The following is a 23,213-nucleotide window of genomic DNA, read 5'->3' on the forward strand; positions in this document are numbered from 1 at the left end:
CGGAGGATCCTGTTAACCATCCAGGTAGACCGTATCACTCCCTCTAGTCAAAACCCTCCAACTCGGAGCTTAACTCAGCAAAATCCAGCATCCTTGCACGGTGCTACAAGGTCCCTCATTCCATCCATTTCCTCGTTCTCTTCCCACTGGCCCACACCTCTCCACGGCCCCTAGAATTTTCTTTCTCATGCACCCTCTCCTCTGGGATTTTGCACATAGTCTCACTCTCCCTGAAATTCAGCTCTTCTCTATGATATCATGGCTAGCTTGCTCATTTTCAAGGCTTGGCTTAAATGTCACCACATTAGGAGGCTTTCTGTGACCACCCTATTTAAAACTATAGACGCCATCCCTTTTCCCAGCACGCACACGCACACGCACACACACAGACACACACACACAGACACCACACACCCCTCCCTGGCACTTCTTGTGCCTTATTTTCCTCCACAGCACGCATTACCTACCAACACACTAAAGAACACACTTGTTTGTTTGACTTGTCTAACTCTCTGCCTAGAATGTTTGCTCCAAGAGAATAGGGATTTTTGTTTCTTTTGTTCGCCGCTGTATCCCCGGCGCCTGGTACAAGTCTAGCACAAAACAGATGCTCATACAGTATTTGCTGAATAAATCAGATTGGCAAAGATGAAAAATTCGGTGATAGCTTGACTGGTGGGGGCATAGGGAAATAGATACTTTCATATGTTGCTGGTCAGAGTACAGGTTGGAATTGTTTCCTTGGAGAGCAATCTGACAAGACCCATCAAAATTTAAAAAGGCATCTTACCTATGACCCAGCATTTAGCTGCCAAGCATCTACTCAATAGAGGTATGTGGGGTTTTTTTGGTTTTTTTTTTAAGTTTATTTATTTTGCGGGGGAGAGGCAGAAAGAGGGGAGGGGGCCTGGATCACAGGAACAGTCCCTGAAATGGGACCTGAGCCTAAATCAAGAGTCCTAGCTTAACTGACTGAGCCACCCAGCTGCCCTGCAGCATTATTTTAATGACAAAAAGTTGGAATGAACTTAAACGTCCCTGAACAGGGGTCTGATTGAATAACATACAGGCATCAGTATGACGCCACAATATATAAATGTTAAAATGACAGAGGAAGAAATATGTGGATTGTTGTGGAGCAGTCTGCGTGATCTACTGCAAGGAACAAGCCAGGGCAGAAACGTGTGGTGTGTTCACCATATGGGTGAAAAAAGGACGGGGGTGTAAGCACATATACTTGCAAGTTCCTGCAAGCATAAAAAAATAAATAAATAGCTCTGGAAAATTGCAAGAAACTAATGAAAGAGGTTGCCTTTTTTTTTTTTTTTAAGGGAGTTATTTAAGGACCAGTGAGCTTGAAAACGACTTTATTTTTTTTTAATTTTTTTAAATGTTTTTTATTTATTTCTAGGAGAGAGAGAGACAGCGTGAGCAGGGGAGGGTCAGAGAGAGAGGGAGACACAGAATCCGAAACAGGCTCCATCCAGGCTCTGTGCTGACTGCCAGCTCGAACCCACGAACCGCGAGATCATGACCTGAGCGAAAGTCGGACGCTTAACCGACTAAGCCACCCAGGCGCCCCGAAAACGACTTTAAAAACTCATCGTGAATATAGTACTTAAAAAAAAAACAACCTACTTCTGGAGGCGCCTGGCTGACTCAGTCTGTGAAGCGTGGGACTCTTGATCTCGGGGGTCCTGAGTGTGAACCCCACGTTGGGTATGGAGATGACTTTAAAATAAACAATCTTAACCGCACCCCCTCCCCCGCCCCCGAAACCCACTTCTGTTACGTGTCAGTCCATGCTCTTCTGCTAGCTTTTACTCTGTGTGGGGCTGACATGGTAAAAATCTGCCCTAAACACTGCTTTGAAGGCGCGGGAGTAGGAAGGGGACCTTTTATTTCCTCCGGGAGTGAAGCCAATAAAAAGTATGAATAGATTCAGCCCAACCTCGTGCTCCGTGACTCGGGGCTTCGCCCCCTCCTTCCCCCCAGCCGGGGCTGCCCGTCGGTGGTGCCCTCCGCCTGGAGTCCCTGCTTCCTCCTTAGAGGGCAGCAGCGGAGCGTCTCGGGGACGCATGCGTCCCAATTTGCGCCCGGGGAATTAAAAGAAAGAGGGGAGAAAAAGACTCAACAAAACACGCGCCCCAGTCAAAACCTAAGTGCAGAAAGGCGCGCGGCCGCGCAGACCCGGGCCCTGCAGGCGTCTCGGCCTCGCCCGCGCCCCCGGCCGCGGCGTGATGCGCACGGACCCGCCAGCGACGCCCGGCCCGCGACCGTCCCCGCACCTGGACGCCGGCCGGGGGGCCGCGCCCCGGCCGCGCTCGCTCGCTCGCCGCCGCGGCCGTCTCCCAGCGTGCCGGCGCCGCGGGGCACCTCGCTCCCCATGGGGCCGCGGGACTGGCTGAGGACCGTGTGCTGCTGCTGCCCTTGCAGGTGCCTGGAGGAGCCCGCCGTGCCCGAGAAGGAGCCCCTGGTCAGGTGGGTGCGCGCCCGGCCGCGGAGCCGGGTGCCCGCGCGCTGGGCCGAGCTGGGGAGGTGGGCTCGCTTCGCGGCCACCCTGAGGCGCCCGGTGGCCCCTTCCTGGAGATCCTGCCCCTTGGGTGGGATTTCTGCCCACAAACACAAAGCCCGGGAGGCGCCGGCGATCCAGGTGGAAGCGAAGTACCGGGGAGAAGTTTCCACGGGGGCTCGATTTGGGTCCTTTGCTGTGAGTGACTGCATGTTGGATCGGTGTATTTCAGTGAAACAGACGCCCGTGAGTTTCTGTTTTACCCGGGAAAAAAGTTGGCTACTTTGCATTCAGTTTTTATGACCAGAGACAGACAAGTTAAGTGACTGGGCACAGGTGATATTTTTCGCTTAAAAAAAAAAATGCGTATTTTCTGAAGGGGCAGCCTGTTCACTAGGACATGGACTCGTTAAGGGGGAAGTTAGGAAGTGTGAGGAAATTTAATGCACATTTGGAGTGTGCTCGATGGCTTTGTTGAAGGGGGCGGATGACACAGTTTTGTTCGGAGCTGTCATTTTAAGCAATTATTTTGTACCTCCAGTCGATGAAGGAAGCTTCCACCGGGGCATGCCTTGGAGGTAGATAGGACAGAAACAAAAGATTTAACATGAAATGAAGGAACAGTAGATGAGGTAAAAGTCAAGGGTTCAAGAAGCAAATATTGAAGCCAGTGTTTTTTATGATATATGCACCTGACATGATAAAGCTTTCGTACTTCTCAAAACCATGATTTAGCTTTTCTTACTCTGCCAGGTCCAAACACTTCCCTTGACTTTTGAGGTCTTATGTAACCCCTTAGTGCCTGTCCACTTTGATTTTCCAGCATTTTAAGTACTGTGAACTCCTTGATTTATTCAGACAGGCATCCTTGAAGCTTTAGGAACAATCTAGCCTTCTTATTCTCCTCACAATTGCCTCAAGCAGTGACCTTTATCTTTCCTGCCCCTTCTAAATGCTGGTTCTCAATACCTCCCCCACCCCCGCCCCCAAACAGTCTTCTTTGATTGCTTTGTGCTTATTCATCTCTCACTCCTATGATTTAGGATTTAGAATTAATTTACCATCTGCCCCTCACTGTTTAGCAAGTGCACATGTATGCAAACATACATGTCATGTTTATTTTACATATATAAACAATTGTGCACACAATACACAATGTTTTTGTGTGCTGTTGCTGATTGTTAGGTCAACACCGGCTGGGAGACGTCTAGTGAAGTTTCCTTAGTCTTAAAAGAAGTGGGTAACAACCTAGAATTTCATACTTGGCTTGTACATTCAACTTACCAATATTCACTGTAACCAGAAATACAGCACTCTTTCTCAGTGCTTTGGGTCTTTCCAGTATTCCATCCAGGATTGCTATTTGAGTTAATAGTTTTGGTTATTTAAATACTTGACCTGCCTTGGTTTACACTGTAAGTCAGTACATTTTGCAAGTGATTTTTTTAGGAAGATGGAGTCAACTGGGAATGGAATAGTATGTGTAGGGCTCGTGAGTCAGATTGCCTGGGGTGAAAATCCCAACTAGGTGACTGGGCACAAATTATGAAACTTCTTTGTGCCTTAATTTTCTCATCTGTAAAATGGGGATGAGAACAGCATGTACTTCAGAGGGTTGCCGTGAGAAATGAAATGAGCTAATTCCTGTAAAGTGTTTAGTAGAGTGTCTGACACATAGTAAACTCTCAATAAATTCTAGTTGTTGTTAATTATCCTTGTTATTCTTCTGAGCATGTGAATATGAGTGGCCTGGTATTTTGTGGTTTAGTGTCAATTCTGGCATAATTTCGATGTAACGAGATTTGGGAAGAGCCACTTGTTGATGGATGTGTGGGGCAGTGATAGGTGTGTGTGGGGGTTCTTTCCTACTCAGGTCATCAGGAGGTCTGGTCTGAAATCCTGTTTGTTTGTTTACTTATTTTTAAAGTGAGAAGCTCAGGGGTTTGTTTGTTTGTTTTTGAATATTCACAAAGTTGTTCAATCATCACCTCTGTCTCATATAGAACATTTTCATCACTCCTGAAAGAAACACCACACCCATTAGCCATCACTTGCCTCTCTCCCTTCCTTGCCCAACCCCTTCCCCTGCAGCGGTTAATCTGATTTCTGTCTTCATAGATTTGCTTATTCTGGAAATTTGGTACAAATGTAATCATACGTATGTGGCCTGGACGTCTGGCTTCTTTCACTCAGCGTCGTGTTTTTGAAGGTTCATCCATGATGTAAGATTTATCAGCACTTCATTCCTTTTACAGTTGAATAGTATTCTTTTCATTGGTTGTCTCACATGTCTTTTATCCATTCACCAACCGATGGGCATTTGGGTTGCTTCCGCCTTGGGGCTGTGACCATTTGTGTACAAGTTTCTGAGTAGACATATGTTTTCAATGATCTGGGGTATATACCTAGGAGTGGAATGGCTGTGTCATATAGTAATTCTGCATTTAACTTTTTGACAGACTGCCAGATTGTTTCCCAAAGTGGCTGGTTTGAACTCTTGAAGTGGTGAAATCATGTGGCCAGATGGCCTTAATTCTAATTTTATGGAGAATTTCATTCTTTATGTCATGTTTATTTTTTCATTTATAAAAAAAGGTTTTGTATATATGTCCTCCTCCCAGCTAAATCTTTTATGGTAAAGTAATGGTTTTCAAGCTTTGTTTTGTGCCCCGAGGTAACAGTGTGGTTGAGGGAACGACATTTGTCATTTTTCCACACAGTCACCTGCAATCTTGTTCCAAAACACACTAGGGATTCTTGCTATTTCAGGAAAACCAGCTCTTAGTCTCTTCTCCTTTGCCAGTCTGATCATGCCTTTTATGTTTCGAGCTCATTTTTCTTGCCTTTTCTGGAACCTTGTACCTGATGGGAAAAGCCTGCCCCTTGTCTGGTTTGCATCTGTATTACTCTCTGTTCCACTAGCTCTTTCTTTCCCCCTGTTCTAGAAATATGCTGCGATCTACCCTGACTGAAAATTTATCCTGATATTGCCAAGCCCTTTAATTACCATCCTTTGCTTTGCTTTGTGTCTGGCACAAATATCTTGCAAGAGTGGTTAACTGTGCCACTGTCCTTTTCTTCTTTAGCACCCATTCACCGTGAGATCTGGTGTCTGCTCCTGCCTGATTACGTGAACACTGCTCTCTTGAAAGTTTCAAGAGAAAGAAGTGGGATGTTGTTTTCTCCGTGTGCAGGGCACACCTCTGCGCTGACCATCCGCTCCTTTTTTTGCGCTTCCTCTTTCCCTAGACCCTCTGCTTTTCCTTTCTCTAGTCTCTGTGTGCAGTCACACTGCTTTCCCTCCTGGTGCCTTTGCTCAAGCCACATTTGTTAGCTGGACATCTTTTTGTTTTTTTCTTCTTATATATTTTTTAATGTTTATTTATATTTGAGAGACAGAGAGAGACAAAGTATGATCAGGGAACAAGCAGAGAGAGAGAGAGGGAGACACAGAATCTGAGGCAGGCTCCAAGCTCTGAGCTGTCAGCACAGAGTCGGAAGCAGGACTTGAACTCACGAATCTTGAGAGATCCAAGACCTGAGCCAAAGTTGGATACTTAACTGGCTAAGCTACCCAGGTGCCCCACTTTTTGTTTTTTCTACTTCTTAAGAGTCTACTCTCTTCTTAAGGCCCGTGTTAGTTAGGCCAGCTTTGTGATGAAGCCTTAGAAAGTCTCCCCAAGCTCTTATGGTTTCTCTTTACTTCCTTTTTACCTCTTGGTCACTCACGGTTCTAAGGTGGGTGCTTATCACGGTTCTAAGGTGGATGGATGCTGCCATCCCAGCCAGATTGTCCAACTCCCTAGCTTCCCAGGGCTGCTTTGCCAGCGAATAGGTGAGTAGCTGTCTCTAATGCCAGGAAACTTCAGAGCAGTTCTGGAGAAAGGGCACATGGCCTGACCTTCACACCAGGCTTCAAGCCCAAGGAAAGGCAGATGTTTTGTTCAGTCTCACTGTTTTCTGCCCTTGACTTCGATTTTAGTATGGAATCCTAGAAGACTCATCTTTTCAATCACCGTGGAAGGTTGGAGGTTCTGCGTGCCTTTCTTCCCTTCACTGGCTGTATTCCTATGCATTGACTATTCCTAATGTAAATAGTGATAAAACCGCAACAAACCAACGTGCATGGGGGACAAATGGGTTGTTTTGGAATGGCTAGCTCATTGATCATTTGTCTGTAAAATAGTGAATGGCTTTTAGGCTCGAGGTTTCATGTTACTAATTAAAAGAAACATATGGGGTGTGTATCATTAGTTTCCTAGGGCTGGCACAACAAATTACCATGAATTTGGTAGCTTAAACCAACAGAAATGTATTCGTTCACGGTTCTGGAAGCCAGAAAGACTCTGGGGCGAATTGCTTCTTGCAGGGACCAGCTTTGGTGGCTCCTGGTGCCCTTGGCTTCTGGCAGCTCACTTCCAGTCTTTGCCTCTGTTTCCTTCCATGTGCTCTCCCCTCCTCTGTCTCAGATGCCTCTCTCTTTGCTCTTGCCAAGACACCAGGCATTGGCTGTAGGGTCCATCATAAATCCAGGTTAATCACACCTCAAAATCCTTAATTTAGTCACACCTGCAAAGCCCCTCTTTCCAAATAAAGTCATATTCACATGAACCAGGGGTTGGGACTTGGGCATATATTTTTAGGGGATGCTATTCAACCCACTACAGGGTACTTTTGGGAAAATGTTTGAGCTCAAAGCATTGGTTTTTATTTCACTTTCATAGCATGGTTTTCTTCCATCAGTGAGGAAGCATCCTCTTGCCACATAAAATTCCCCCACAAGCATCCGTTGTGACCCTTGAAATGATACGATTCTAGAGGCCCAGCTGCAGTTGATCTTTAAGCAGAGCGATGTCCAAGCCCTCTGGGACCAGCGTCTACTGCCTTACAACATCCAGGACAGACAGGCGTGAGGGGCCTGGAAGAGCCTGCCATGGAATGGCACTAAAGCATGTCTCACAGGGGTCACTTTGAAGTTTTGCAGAGAAGTACAATTCTTACTATTTTTTACCTACTCTAAGCTCTGATTTCTGTTGGCTGTTGATAACTGATAAGCATGTGACTGTCCACTTGTTGAAAAGCTAGGGGAGAAAGGGAGAGAATTACAACCACGGCTGAGTTTTTATTCGTGGCTCTGTCTCCAGCCACCTACGTGAACCACGTAATGAGCTTCCACATCCCTTGGCTCCTTGCTTTTTCCACACCCCTCCGCTGCCTCCGCCCAATGGAGGAATTTATGCACCTACCTCTGGGCTGTCCACTGAGAACAGCTGTCGGGGTTTCCATTTTCTGCAGTGCCTGGAGTTCCCAGTAGAGAAAAAGAAAATAAAATCTCAGTTTGCTCTTGATGGCTGGTTTCATGTGGTTCTGAGAAGGAATGGAACAGGGCATGTGAGTGTGGGCAGCAGAATGGAATTTCCCAGACCATCGAGGACCATTCAGTCCGAGCTCCTGCTCGGGCGTACAGATGGGGTGATGACTGCGATGGGACGGAGCCTTCCCCGCTCAGCAATCCTGACCTCTAATAGGTCTTGCTTGGTGGCCCCCGGGTACTGGGCACTGTCTGTATGTCTGTTACTTAAATCTTCCCCATATCCATGTGATACGATTCTTGTGATTCGTTGTAGCTATGTTCTGTGGTCCCCACAGATGCTGCATGAAGGTACTCATTGCTCCGAGGGAAGAATCCAGGGTTCGTGTCCTGCGAGTCGACTTGTCAACGGATCCATACATATCTTGTTTTATGTGTGCTTCTGCGTAAAGACACCTTATTGTACATATATTATTGATTCATTGACGTTGCACTCCCAGCCAGCCGCACTGTAACTGATGCTGGAGTGAGGCTCCTTGAATGCAACATATTTTTGTTCTTCAGCACCATGCTCAGGGGCCATTCTAAACAGCGGAATCACCAATAAACAGCAAAAAATGCAAAAGATATGGCATTAAATTCACCATGAAAAGGGCACTCGTGTACAGCATGACAGCTGAAACAAGAAGGGCGAACATTGCCTTGTTGGACCTCAGCTGGGGACGTGCCCCTCTGGCGCTGCCAAAGCTCCATCAGTATCGGTGGTTTGATTTTGGAGGACAGTGAATTTCAGTACGTGGGGAGAGGTGCAAATATGGTAACGAGGAACCTCAACTGTAATCAGGTCTGTAATCCCCACTTGACGGTTGGAGAAAATGAAGCACAAGAGCTTCCGTAGCTTGCTCAGAGGCACACTTGGCTGAGCTGGGATTCAAATCCTATTCTATTCTAGTGCCGTAGAAAGAGCAGGGGCCACCTAGTATGCAGGTAGGGGTGTAACTAGCTGCTTACAGGCTGTGTGCTAGAAATTGTGTTTGACGTATGAGACTTGCCCTGAATTGTTACAACCTGAGGTTGAGAGCCACTGGACCTGATTTTCTGTATTCAGTCTGGTGAAAGCAGGTGCTCATGGGAAAGAAAGCTAGTGGGTTTAAGATATTTGGAAGGCAGTCACCACCAGCTCAAGAAGGACAATAATCCCTTCTTTACACATGTGCAGTCTTTCACTTCGTGCCGTGGACTCCCGTGACTTCTGAGTTGAATAAATTGTCTTCTCCCCTTGGAAGGGCTTTAAAAAATGTTGGCTGAAGTGTTCGTGTCCGTGAGATTTCTCAGCCCCAGGCCCAGATGGCCTGACTCTTTTCCCATTTTGTGCGGCAGGCTTCTCCCAGCTAACACAGCTCACCCATGACTTCCTGCAGAAACTGCAGGTGCAAAGCCTGGAGCCCTGGGCCAGACGGTGAGTCATAGGAAGCGCCTGGAGAGGCACAAAGGATTCCTACTGCAGGACGGGGCTCCTGGCTGGAAGGTTCTATTGCAAAGCCTGTACTTTTACCTTCTTGAAAGAGGAAGGGGTGGGTCATGGCGCATTTCCCAGAACAGGGCCTCGGGTCCAGTGAGTAGGAGGTAAATGCTTTAGCAAGAAGTCAGCCCCTCAAGGTTCGTCTAAGGATGACTTTTAAAGGTTTTCTTCCCAGGTATCTCCAGTGTCCCTCTTCCCCGTTCGTGAGTTGCAGGAGCCAGTCTTCGTTACACTGGAAGTTCCTGAGAAGATGAAATTTCTTTCCCTTACACATCGTGTGGTCTGGGTTTCCTGGAACTTTTCATTCTCTAGATCTCTTGAAGTGATCTTACCACTTCACCTTTGTTTAAAAAGTAAATTCTGCCTAAATGCTGGGTAGAGTAGTTGTTTGTGTTTGTTGTTGTTGTTTTGTGAGTGATTGAAATCCTTTTTAGTCTGGTTAAATACTAGTTTTGTGCCAATTACATACTGTATACTCTGTTCTGTGCTTTTTTTTAGGGAATAATTTTGGTGAGATACTGTGTACTTAGCATTCCCCTGTACTGCCTGAAATGTGGTGAGAGTTTACTGACTTGCCTCTTATTTTTTTTCTTAGCTTTTAAAAATTCAGGTTTATATGTGTGATATCAGAAGTTAAAAACGTACAAAAATATGCACAGTATAAACAACAACCATAAAGTGAATCTTCTTGCAATCACCTTTCGGGGCAAGAGATAACTACTTTTCATCCTGTATCTCCTACTCCTGATTGTATCTAGACTTTTGTGATAGTCATTTCCTGGCTTCTCTTTATGGCTTTCTCACCTGTGTGTGCACCTTAAAAATGTATTTTAGTTTTTGCCTGCTTTTATTTTATTATTATTTTTAAAATATTTATTTTTTATTTTTGAGAGAGAGAGAGACAGAGTATGAGCAGGGGAGGGGCAGAGAGAGAAACACAGACTCTGAAGCAGGCTCCAGGCTCTGAGCTGTCAGCACAGAGCCCAGTGCGGGGCTTGAACTCACAAACTGCGAAATCATGACCTGAGCCGAAGTCAGACGTTTGACTGAGCCATCCAGATGCTCCTATTTTTGCCTGCTTTTAAACTTTACCTAAATGAGATCACACTGATGAGATCCATCCAGTTGCTAAGTATAGCTTAGTTTGTGATTCTCACTGTTCTATAGGGCATCCCTTTTGTTTACTCGTTCAACTGTCGGTGAACTTTTGGGTGGTTTCCATGTTAGAGCCATTACACGAGGTTTCGAATTTAGAGTCCTCACATAAGGTGAAATTGTTCATCCTTCAGCCGTGCTGACCTTCCCTTGGGCCCTCAGATACAGCAGACAATCTCCTGTCTCAGGGCCTTGGCACTTCCTGCCCTGCCTGCTGAGAATGTTCTTCCTCCACTTAACTGTGTGGGTAACTCCCTCACTTTATTCATGTCTCTGCTCAGTCATTTTATCAGAAATTGCTTCCGTCAGAACCCTTTAAAAATATTGTTTTAATGTTTTTTTATTTTTAAAAGGGGCGAGGGGCAGAGAGAGGGAGACACAGAATCTGAAGCAGGCTCCAAGCTCTGAGCTGTCAGCACAGAGCCCGATGCAGGGCTCGAACTCACAGAGCACGAGATCATGACCTGAGCCAAAGTAGGATGCTTAACCGATTGAACCACCCAGGCGCCCCATCCCTCACAACCCTTTTTATTTTTATTTATTTAATGTTTTTTATTTATTTTTGAGAGTCAGAGAGAGACAGCATGAGCAGGGGAGGGTCAGAGAGAGAGGGAGACACAGAATCTGAAGCAGGCTCCAGGCTCTGAGCTAGCCGTCAGCACAGAGCTCGACACAGGGCTTAAATCCACGAACTGTGAAATCATGACCTGAGCTGAAGTTGGACGCTTAACCGACTGAGCCACACAGGCACCCCCACGTGACAACCCTTTTTAAAAAGTGTCCCCACACCCGTGGTCTGTCCCTTATGTACCACATGAGTAAGGTGCTTCAGAACCCTGAGCATCACCTTACATAAACATATGTGCTTACTGTCTGCTTCTTCCCACAAGACTTCATAAGCTTAAATAGCTACAAAATGTCAAATTGTGAGTCTGGAGACAACGATTCCAGCCTCATTTCTACCATTCAGAGCCCTGTGAACTCGGGAAACAGCAATTCATCATTCAGCAAATATTTATTGAGCATCTTCCACAAGCCAGGTGCTGTTCTAAACGCATGTGATATATCACTGAGCAAAGAGGTGGTGATCCTCTCATCATAGGGCTTTTATTCTAGTGGGACAAGAAGCAGCAAACATAATAGGTAAATTGGAAGATAAGTAAATGCGTAGGAAGAAGAGGCAGAGCCTGGGCAAGGGAGCATGCTTGCCATTTTAGGTAGATTATTCATGGCAGGCTTCATGGAGGAGCTGGTGTTTATTTTATTTTATTTATTTAAAAAAATTTTTTAACCTTTATTCATTTTTGAGAGATGGAGAGAGCACAGGCAGAGGAGGGGCAGAGAGAGAGGGAGACACAGAATCTAAAGCAGGCTCCAGGCTCTGAGCTGTCAGCGCAGAGACCGATATGGAGCTCGAACTCACGAATTACGAGATCATGACCTGAGCCGAAGTCAGATGCCCAACTGACTCAGTCACCCAGGCGCCCCAAGGAGCTGATGCATAAATAAAAATGTGACAGAGAGGAGAGAGTGAGTTGTGTGGATATCTGAGAGAAAGCATTCTAGGTAGAAGGATCAGCTAGTATGACTGAGGGGGTTAGGGAACAGCAAAGTGCCTGGGGTGTCATATGAGGCCTCGTAGAACACTGGATGACTTTGGCTTATATTATAGATCAAATGGGTTTTGAGGGAGGGGTGACATGGTCTGATTTAAAGGGATCACTTTGGCTGTTGTATTAGGGATAGACTTGGTGGGAGGCAATGAGGTCGATCAGTGGAAAACTGATTGGAGGGATTCTTCTGTAAGACGTCAGACCATCCCACCCTGACTCACCAGATCCCAGACTCCGTGCTGTGGCGTGTTAGTGCCTGTTCTTTTTAGCTTTCACTCAGGGTGGCGGTGGTAGAGTAGACATTTTTTTCACGTAGAGCCAATAGAACTTTCTGATGGACCGGAAGTAGGGGATGAGGGTGACATCAAAGATTTCGGCCTCAGCAGTTGGAAGGATGCAGTCTCCATTCGCCGAGTAGAGACCGCTGGGGGTGGCGGGGAGGCTGGCTGGGAAGACCAGGTGCTTGGTTTTGAGCATGGTGTGCTCGAGCACATCCACAGAAATGGGGAGGAGGCAGGAGGTTTAGGAGCCTAGGGACACAGGTATAGACTTAGGAACCTTCCTCATGTAGATGGTATCTGAAGCCCTGAGACCAAGTGAGGTGAGCAGGATGAATGTGAGCAGAGGGGAGACGGAGGACTGGGTCTCGTTCTCCTGAGCCCCGGTGGCTCTTCAGCCTCCCGGCCCGCCGCCCAACATTTCTGTCAGGGCCGCCTTCAAGCCTGAAGGCACCGTACGGAGGCGTGAGACACGACGGCTCGGGAATGGAAGGCAAGGAGCGCAGCAGGGCCACAAAACAGGCCTGGGTCGCTGCTTTTCATCCTTCACGCTGAGGCAGGTTGTGCCTCTGGCACTGAAGGAAGTCATGGCCTCGGTGGTGACATGCTGAGAAAAGCTCCCAGATCTGTGGAGCCGTGTTTACAGTTGGGGTTAAGTCATGGGTCTTGTAAGGTATGAGAAAGAGCAGAGTATCTAGCAGGGGGAGAGGAAGGTAAAAGGAGGGAGTGTAAGGAGGCAGGAAGGGAGGGAGGGAGGCAGGAAAGACAGGAAGAAGGGAGGGAGAGAGAGAGAGAGAGAGAGAGAGATACAGAGGGAGGATGGAAGGGAAAAGGAGAGGGAGAGGATCTTGGATCCACGGGCCCTGGCACTGGGAGGTTTCCTTAGGGAGGAAGGGAAAGGTCTGGAAACCAGAGGCTCCATAAGCAGATCAGTTCCTGGTGGGGAATCAGTTGAGGAGTCCTTAAGTAGTCAAGGGGGTGCCGCCAGACAGCCTTTGGGGTCTGGCTTTTGAGAACTTTGGTTGTTGTTTACTGGAGATTTGTGTCTTCACTGTCTTTAGGGCTTCAGTCTTTTTTTATTTTTTAATTTATTTTGAGAGTGAGAGGGAGCACAAGTGGGGAAGGGGCAGAGAGAGAGAGAGAATCCCAAGCAGGCTCCGTGCGGTCAAAGCGGAGCCCTACATGGGGCTTGAACTCAAACTATGAACTCGTGACTTGAGCTGGGATCAAGAGTTGGATGCTTAACCGACTGGGCCACCCAGGGCTTTAGTCTTCAACCAGAGAACATGGACACATGGCCTGTCTGTGGGGAGAAAGTAGAGTCATTGCAGCTGTGGACATCAGCCGCCAGCCTGCGTGCTCCATATGCCGTGGGGACTTCCAAAATCTTTTATGCATGGTTGGTTGTGAGGACTCATGGAAAGTTCTGGAGACTCTTGGTAAGCAGTGTTAAAGCCCAGCAGCACTTGCGCCCACAGTCCCCAGGCTTGGGGAGTCCAGTGTTCCTACGTCCCGAGTCTCCTGTGAGCTGCAGATGGGTTGAAAGAAGAGACTCTGGAGCGATTCGGTCTTGTGCCCCCAGGTGTGGTTAGGGGTAGAATCATCCTAGCTTTTTGGAGTGAAAGCCGCTTCGGCTTCTAATGTAACTTCAGAGCCACCTCTCAAATGCCCGAGGTTAATAAAATATTTATCATCAGCAGATGGTGGCCGGGGGGAAAACAGCTGCTCTTAATTTCTTTAGAACCAATTAGAAATCATTATATGGGGAAAGGAGAGAAAATGAAGTTTCTGACCCAACATCCCCTCCCTCCCTGCCTTCATTCCTCCCTGGGCTACTTGGGCTCAGACCTCAAGGCCTTTGCGCTGAATTTCCTTTACACAGTAAAATTCCCTTCACAGTCTCTGGCACACAGAGGTTCCCATGCTCTCTAGTTGTTTGCTTCAGGCATTTCTTTTTTCTGGTCTCTCCACTCCAAGGGTTTAAAGTTTTAAAATAAAGTGAGTTAATGCCTTGAATGGGTGGTGGTGCAGGATGAAAGGATCAGGGAGTAGCATGCCGGAGCACAGAATCCTCGGGGATCCAGTGAGCCAGTGGGGTGGAGTCTGACAGAGCCTTCTGAATGAACTCACGCCCTCTTTCACCTTCATCTTGACCAGTGTTTGGTTGACCAGATGCATAGGTCAGATTTCACACCCAGGAGGATGGCAGGAGCCACAAGAAAACACCATGGTCAGAGCCATTGCTCATCAGAGGCAGAAGCTCGCAATTCTCTTTCCTGTTTGATGTCCCCTCAGATGTTAGTGACCAGGCAGTGTAACACTCCTATGATGGCGATGCTGCTCACAGTTAGGGAAGGGCAAGGTATGGAGAGAACTCGAGAGGTAGCACCTGTCTGGGGACATGCGTCCTTCTAAACAGGCCTGGTGTTGACTGTCCTGTGGAGCGTCTCCTGCAGATAAAGCAGGAGAGGCTGTGTTTTATGTTGGCTGGAGTCCCGCACGTTCATATGTGAATGTGTGTGCGTTTGGGTGAAAGAGAGAAGAGAGAGAGACAGAGGGAGGGTGAGAGAGATTGTTGTTAGAGGCAGGGGGACTTGCCAGGGAGGCACCTGTCATAATCTTCTCAAAACATGCAAAGAGATTGTGGATTGCTAGAAAAAGTGGCTGGAGTATTCATGACCAAATGTGGTTGATTACTGATTATGCAGGTGGATACTGGCTAATCTCTAAACCTCCCGCTTCGGGGAAGTTTTAAAAAGGTGGCGACAGCGGGTTACGTCTGAGATTGCCTTTGATAGCTCACTTTGCTGCATTCATCAAGTATTTTGAAAGCACGCACTTTGTGCCCAACCCTGCCGGGTGATGTGGAATGTCAGGAAGTTGAGGATACAGTCTCTGCCCTTGAGGAGCGTGCCAGCTTGTTGAGGAATCAAGACTTATACAAATGAAACAGGGAGCAAATAAAAGAGCTGTTTCAGGAAAGTACTGGGGTTTCGTGGCCCCAGAGGGACGTGTACCGTGGCGTCAGCAGCCTCGGCTGCAGCTTCGGGGTGCCCCTGGGGTCTGGATGCCTGGAGGAGAGGCCCCAGGGGGATTTGCCGCTTTGTGCAGCCAGCACTTCACATGGGTAGTTGTTATCTGAGCCGCTCCATTTTTGAGTATATCCCCGGCGCAGCATTTGGATATCATGTCTGTGACATGCGCTGCTTGGAGCCACCCCACTGGGGACCTCATGCTGGGAGGACGCTGTTCAGCTGGCCGCCTGACCCACGGAAGTCAAGCAGCTCTGAAGTCTGGTCCCTGTGTGCAAAGCCGGGTAGTGCTACTTATCCTTCTGACCTCAGATGGTTGTGTAACAGGAGGGGTGAGACGCGGAAGCCCTTGGGCGAAGCACTGTGTGATGCAGAGATGATATGTCAGGGGCTGTAAAATCTGTTAGGCAGAAAGCAGTTGACGACAGTGCCCTTGATGTTGTGGACACCTCTCTGGTGTCTGCCTGCCCTCTGGAATTCCTCTCGGCCCGGCTTTCTGTCTTCCTTGGCTCTTACCTGCTCTTTCCAGTCACCCCGCTTTCCCTGCTTTTTCAGTCTAACTATCCCTGTGAGACCTTTCCTTGCTCCCCAGGCTGCCGAGGTGATGGGAAGGCACGTGCATGTCTCCCTAGTCTAGGTGTCTGGCCCCGTCCTTGTTCCCAAGCCCAGATTCTGACCCCTCTCTGACTGCCCTGTGAGCTCAAGGTCAGCCTTGGCCTCCTCTGCGCCGTCCCAGTTAAAGGCATCCCTGTCCCACGGCCGCTTTGACTCTCTCCTCGCTCCTCTGGGCTGCGGGCCACAAGGCACCAGGACTGCGATTGCCAGTCTCAGGTGCACCGCGGGGCGGCCTCCTGGGTCCGTCCCTGCCCTGTCTCTGCAGCCACACCATTGTGCACGTTCATCCCAACCAGTATTTCAGATGAAGGGGACATATGTTTTTGTTAGTGGAACTCCACCTTCCCAAAGAGATTTCCTTGTATCCCTAACAAATGAGATTTAAATTGAGTGGCCCTTCTGGTTGTGGCTGGTTTATGGGCTTCTGTCTCTCTCTGCCAGAGGAGCCCTACCCATCCCCTGCTACATCCCTCCCCCCACAGCCGCCCACGGGCCCCCTGACGTGGAACCTCAAAGATCAGGCTGTGAACACCACGCCTGCTGTCTCCAGACAGCCTCCTAAGCCATGTCCTTCTTCCTTCTTCCTCCAGAGTTATTTCTGAAACCCAGACCTGACAAGGCTCAAAATCCCCTTAATTGTTTCACAGTTCAGAGAACAAAGTCCGAGCCCCAGCACTGTCATCAACCTGGCACCAAATGACCTTTTCTTCTTCCTGTCCCTACGTTTCCCCGTGTGCGTGCACTGCGTGGCCGAGTCACACAGGGATGCTGGAAGTCCCCTAGCCCCGTGGGCACCGCAAGCCTCCCCGTGCCGCCTCTGCTGTTCTCTCTGCCAGGAATTCTTTTCCCTGGGCTTTGCCTCCTGGTGACACGTCTTCAGGTCTGGGTTAGAGGTCGCCTTCGTGAAAGCTTTCTTGAACTCCTGTCTACACAGGTTGTCACTCCTTCTCTGCTCCTACGACATTCTGTTTGTACGTTAAAATATTTAAATTTCAGGACTGATGGATGTGGGGGGGAGGGGGGGATGGGCATGGAGGAGGGCACTTGTGGGAATGAGCACTGGGTGTTATATGGAAACCAATTTGACATTAAACTATTTGTAAAAAAAATGTTTAAAAAATATTTAAATTTCACTTTTGCATTATGGTTACACTTAGGGCAGGGGCAGCGTCCTCTGGTTTCAAGTCCCCCTGAAGCACCCAGCCTAGCACGTTTGTTGAATAAACAACTGAAGGAAGAAGGGAGGGAGGGAGGGAGGAAGGAAGGAAGGAAGGAAGGAATCTGACATGCTCATTAAAGCCTGGGTGGCCAGGGCACCCAGACCCCATTTGCTTCCTCTTTTGTTGGCTCCTCGCTCTTGAGAAGAAGGACACTCTGCGTTTCAGCCTTTGCCGTGCCGGGCAGCCTGTGTGAAGGCAGGCAGCTCTGATAACAGTGTGGCCGTGCTTGTCTGCTTCCCCGTAGGCTGCTCCTTTCCGGAATGCTCTAATCTCTGCCCAGTCCTAGCCCTTGCACTTCACCCTGCAGCTTGAGGGACTTAAGGATCCTCAGTGTGTCTCGGCCCTCTGTCCGCTGTGGATAGCTGGCTCCTGCTGGCCTTGGTTCCAAGATCCCATCCCCACTTTTGCTCCAGTTTTTACAAGTGGGCCCTGGCCAGCTCTCCTAAGTCTGCGTCTCTGATTGGTAGGCTGACTCCCTCACTCCTGCTGCTGCTGAACCCCGTTTTGCTGACTAGCACTTTGCTTCCTATTACAAGGTTTCCCCAGTGCCAGCTTCTGAGTAATCTAGAGCCCGATGCAGGGCTAGAACCCACGAACCATGAGATCATGACCTGAGCCGAAGTCGGACGCTTAACCGACTGAGCCACGCAGGCACCCCTCATACTTGTGTCATTCTCAACATTGACCTCCAGCCCGTCTGTCAGCTACTCCTACCCCTCCTTCCCAATGGGCTGTCTGCTTATCTGGGCGTCTTCTTCTGCTTCTCATTTCTCATTGTCTCACGTCACATGTGCAGGTGTGTTGGCCACCCCATGATCACAGGGCATTCTAGAGCTCTGCTCCAGAAAATGACGGCCCTCACCATCCACGTGAACAAGCCAGGGAACTCCTACCTTGTCCACCTTCCTGAGGAGTGTACTTTTCTTCACACCACTGTTCTAGTCTTCATACCTGTCATGTCTCACCTCAGTTACCTCACTTACATGGTAATGAATCCCCCAGATCCACTCTTGGCACTCGAAAGTGTTTTCCACACTTCTGCCAAAAAGGACTTTAAAGCTGTAATTCTACTCGTGTCATATCACACCTTGCTTCAAGCCCTTCCACATCTTACCCTGCTTTTAGGAATAAAGACCATGTTTCTAGTCAATGTTAGAAAACACTGTGGCCAAACAACTTTGTGGCCAATGTTCTCTTTTCCTCTAATCCCTACACCCTGCTTCCTCCCACCCAGGGCCTGTGAATGTGTGGTTTCATTTGCCTAGAACTCTCTTCCCGTCTTTCAACTTAAAGCTCAAGCACCCCTTCTTTATGATGCCTACCTGGTGCTTTCTCCCCCTGCCCCTCAAGGCTCCCTGAACTCCCCCTTTATAGCACGTATCCCCGTCTTTCATTATACAGTCACCTGATCATTCATTAATATGTTCCCCTCCCTAGGCTCTAAGTGAGGTCCAAGGACCGGGATCATGTCTGTTTCACTCACAGTTTTACTGAGGCCTGTGATTAACACGGAGTCGGTGCTTCATACATATAATTAGATGAGGGAAATAGCCCCAGCGTGACCCTACCTGTGCGTCCCACAGAGGCTAACCAGGGCCATGTACAAGCATGTCCTAAGTATGACTCTTTGCTGCTCACCTCCTCCATAAGCCCGAGCACGGATACCACCTTGCGAAGGGTAAATCATAAAGCAAGCATACAGGATGGGGCCATTGAAATCCTTTTTTATTTTTATTTTTTAAAATATTTTTATTTATTTCTGAGAGAGAGAGAGAGAGAGAGAGCATGAGTAAGGGGGCTCAAAGAGAGAAGGAGATGCAGAAACAGGCTCCAGGCTCTGAGCTAGCTGTCAGCACAGAGCCCGACTTGGGGCTTGAACCCACAAACCGTGATATCATGACCTGAGCTGAAGTCGGACGCTTAGCCGACTGAGCCACCCAGGCGCCCCAAGGACCATTGAAATTCTTACTCAGCATCCCACATTGTTTACTGAAAGTATTTGGATATACATATTTATTACTTCATTATCTTGTAAGGAGTTTGATAGATATTCCATGCCATGTGCTCTAAATTTACTGGGCTTCCTCGAAGTCAGGGCCAGTGAAAGGTTCACCTCTTCTTGTGAATTGTTTTCTTCTTTTAATCACATGAGAATTGTGTTCCCCCATTGGATTTCCCTTGTTGTTTTTGCTGCCTGGATATGCAGTCATAATTTCATGTTTATTGTAGTAAAATGACCTCTGCCCAGGTGTCTGGTCTCTTCTGTGCCATTTTTTAAAATTATTTACTTATTTATTTGTATTTATTTATTTATCACACGTGTTGGGGAGGGGCAGGGAGAGAGGGAGAGAGAGAATCCCAAGCAGGCTCCGTGCTGTCCATGAGGGGCCTAATTTGGAGCTCAAACTCACAAACCATCAGATCATGACCTGAGCTGAAACCAAAGCGTTGGATGCTTAACCAGCTGAGCCACCCAAGCTTTGTTCTCTGCCAGTTCTAAAGTGATTTTTAAAATTGTTCTGTTGTGCTGTGCTTAATTATTTGAGACAATAATTCAGACCTTGTTATTAGAAATATATGTATTTATATATTATGTTTTATATGGTATATAGTGTATATATTTTATAATATGTTACATACATGCGATGCATATATTATATATATTACATCCATAACAAAATGCTTATAGCCCTTTTTTTTTTTAAACACCACAGTGGTAGCAATCCATATTCTTCCTTTGGAGCAACCCTGGTGAGAGATGATGAAAAGAATTTGTGGAGCATGCCTCATGATGTGTCCCACACAGAGGCAGACGACGATCGGATCCTGTACAATTTGATAGTTGTTCGAAATCAGCAGGCCAAAGATTCAGAGGTAAGCAAGCACTTTTCGAGATCTTGCTGTGTGCAGATGACAATGGCCGGTAGCAAATAGCAGTGCATGAGAAGGCCGACTGGGAATAAAGAAAAGAAGGAAAAGGGAGATGTTGGAATGAGGGCAAGTATTTTAGCAGCCTGTGGTTGCTAAGTATAGCTGGTCCTGGTAGACCGGCTCGATAAACAGATAAGACTGACTTCCAGTTATTACCTCACTGATGCAAGGGTTACAGAAACTGCAAGGCAGTGCTGCTGAAGGTGTTGAAGACAGTTTATCGTCTTGCGTGGCCTGACCGGTGTTTCTGTCATTTTTCTGGTGGTATAGCAAGCCACAGCTAGAAGATTCAGACTGACGTGGAAGGGTGTTTTGTGTTATCACGAATGGTGAATCGGTGGGACCTGAAATCGTTTTATTTCTTTTTTCTGTTTATTATCGCTTCTTAAATTGTGTCTATTGATTAAATGGCAGCGTATCGTAATTTTTGTGATGAGGCATGAAATGCATCTTTTTTTTTTTTTTTTTTTTTTTGGTAGTAGCAGTGCTTAAAATTATTAATTCTTCAGAGCAGTGTTAGGGTTTTAGAGAAAAAGAACAGAAATTGCAGCCACTCCCTCCATGGGCCACTTCCCCCATTATTAAGGTCTTGCACTGCGGGGCTGGGGTACATTGGTTATAGCCAGGACTGACACATTATTATCAGCGTAAGTCCACAGTAGGCATCAGGGTTCACTGCGTGGTATGCATTCTAAGGGTTCTAACACATGGATAATGGCAGGTGCTGGAAACACTCCTAATGAACCCTTATCCCCAGTTCCTGGTACAGAAATACTAGAATATTGAAAAGGAGAGAACTCTAATAGGTTAAGACACCAGAGGGGATCATGTTTTATTTTCTTATTATAGTACTATACATAAATACAATATAATATAGTGTTGGGGATGTCATTTTCCACATGGTACTACCTAGGTTTGCCCTAAATTCTGTGTTCATCAGATAGTTCTGAGTAGATACCTGTATCAGCTATAGACCTGCATGTTTTACTTTCTATCTTATAGTAACTAAGAGTAGGGACATTGCAGACCATAGGCTCTCTGGCTCTGAAATCAAGTACCAGAGAGTGTGTATGTGTGTTGTTGGGGACCGGTGGCCTGAGGTAGGGGGTGGTGGTGGTCATCTGTTCCTTACCTAGATTTCTTTATTTTTGCTAATTAATTGCTAACTATTTTCCCCCCAAAGCATGCATTAGCAGGAAGTGATAACTTTTAGAAGTTCCATGTGACCTTTTATTCTGGTGCGGCTTGGATACCTTTGGAGGCTTAGAAGTGACTGTGGAGGTGGGGATTGCAAGGTGGGGGCCCGCTGACAGTTGCCCCTGGTTTTTGACGCCTGGGGGAAGGGTGGGCATGGAGAGTCAGCAGTAGCTGTTGATGAGAGTCCTTTCTTGGGTATGGAGAGAGGACAGCCTCTGCTGGACATCTGCCACAGGGTTTAACTCGGGCCTTGCGTCCCGTGAGGGGTATGTTCCACGCTGTCCCTGGCGTCCCCTGTCCCTGGCACAATTCGCTCCTCTACTAGTAACACCGAAAGCACATCCTAAAGCCACTCGGGCCAAGCACAGCCGCTGGGCTGCCCTCCTTGAGCACATGGACAGGAATGCATGGCCCTGCTTTCCCCTGATGAGAAGGGCCAACCCCGGCTCCGCCGAACTGGGCTGACCAGCTGGGGTTTCTCTCTGCTGGTGAGAAAGCCCTTCTGCCCGCACCATGCCCAACGCTGGTAACCGCAACAGGGCTGTGATACACGGCGCACCCCTCTCTCTCCAGGGCCCCACGCACGTGGGAACAGGGCCGGAAGGGGTGTTTGGAGCTGAGCCCGGCAGCCCTCCATGGAGGAGCTCCTGCCTCTCTGCTCCTGTTTGTCCTTACTGTTGGAAGGCCAGGGCGCAAAGCAACACAAGCTGCAAAATACTGTGGAAAAGCACAGCTTCCCAAGTGGCCCATTGCGTCATCTCTGCGCCACTCTCGGGTCTGTGCGGAGGGCCGTGCAGGAGGCCTTTTCTTCCCCTCGCCTGAGAGCTGGAGTCAGGCTCAACTCTGCAGGGACTCTGTACCTGAGGCAGCAGTCAAGTAAATAATACACAGATGTGATGATAATCTCACACGAAATTATTTGAAATATCTCCGCTCATGGTGCTTCCTTTTTTACTTGTAAAATATATATACGTACACAAGGTATATATGTATATATTATATATAAAATATATACATATCTGTGCTCGTGGTGCTTCCTTTTTTAAGTGTAAAATATGTGTATATGTTTGTACACACATGCAAGGTATATATGTTATATATAAAATAAACATATATCTGTGTTCATAGTCCTTCCTTTTTATAAGTATAAAATATACATATGGTATATATATTATATATACATTATATACATATTTTATATGTAATCATTTATATGTATTAATTTATATATTATATATGTCTATGTAATATGTACACATGGTTAAAAAAGTTTCTCATATTTTCTTCCAAAAATTTGAAATGTACATAAAAGCATATATTAATATGTCTATTCTTCCCCCCACATTACATACCGTTCCTCACCTTGCTTTCTTCTACTTAATAATATATTTTAGACATGGATCCATTTCAGGATGCTCTAGGTTTATGTCCTTGCTGTGGGGGAGGGGTCCCTAGTATTCTCCTACCTAGATTTGCCATCATTTATTCAACCAGGCTCTTATTAATGTTCACCTTGATTCAGTGTATTGAGGCAGTGCTGCTGTGGATATCCGTATATACTCGCATGGCCCTTGATGATTTTTGGGGAGTAGAATTGCTGGGTCAAAGAGGATGTGCATTTTAAATGCTGGAATTGCCACGGCGGTGCCTCCACCTTGAAGGAACGTAGGAGAAGGAGCTGGAGGCTGCAGAATTGAAGAGCGTTGAGGGGCCACCGAGTGGCTGAGTCTGTTGGGCATCTGACTTTGACTTCCGCTCAGGTCATGATCTCATAGTTTGTGAGTTCAGACCCATCATCGGGCTCTGTGCTAACAGCTCAGATCTTGG

At 47.3% G+C, this 23,213-nt stretch overlaps 1 protein-coding gene across 1 annotated transcript in view; it reads left to right on the forward strand.

Annotated features, from left to right (window-relative positions):
- The first annotated feature begins 2,377 nt into the window (after nucleotides 1-2,377).
- Nucleotides 2,378-23,213, forward strand: part of MREG (melanoregulin) — a 56,701-nt gene continuing 35,865 nt past the window's right edge. Inside the window, exons 1-2 of the mRNA XM_039233091.1 lie at nucleotides 2,378-2,481; nucleotides 19,973-20,132. Coding sequence (XP_039089022.1) covers nucleotides 2,387-2,481; nucleotides 19,973-20,132 — 255 coding nt within the window. The 5' untranslated portion in view covers nucleotides 2,378-2,386. The remainder of the gene's footprint in view (nucleotides 2,482-19,972; nucleotides 20,133-23,213) is intronic.

Source organism: Hyaena hyaena, unplaced genomic scaffold (genome assembly GCF_003009895.1).
Source record: "Hyaena hyaena isolate Hyena2069 unplaced genomic scaffold, ASM300989v1 scaffold_71, whole genome shotgun sequence".
NCBI lineage: Eukaryota > Metazoa > Chordata > Mammalia > Carnivora > Hyaenidae > Hyaena > Hyaena hyaena.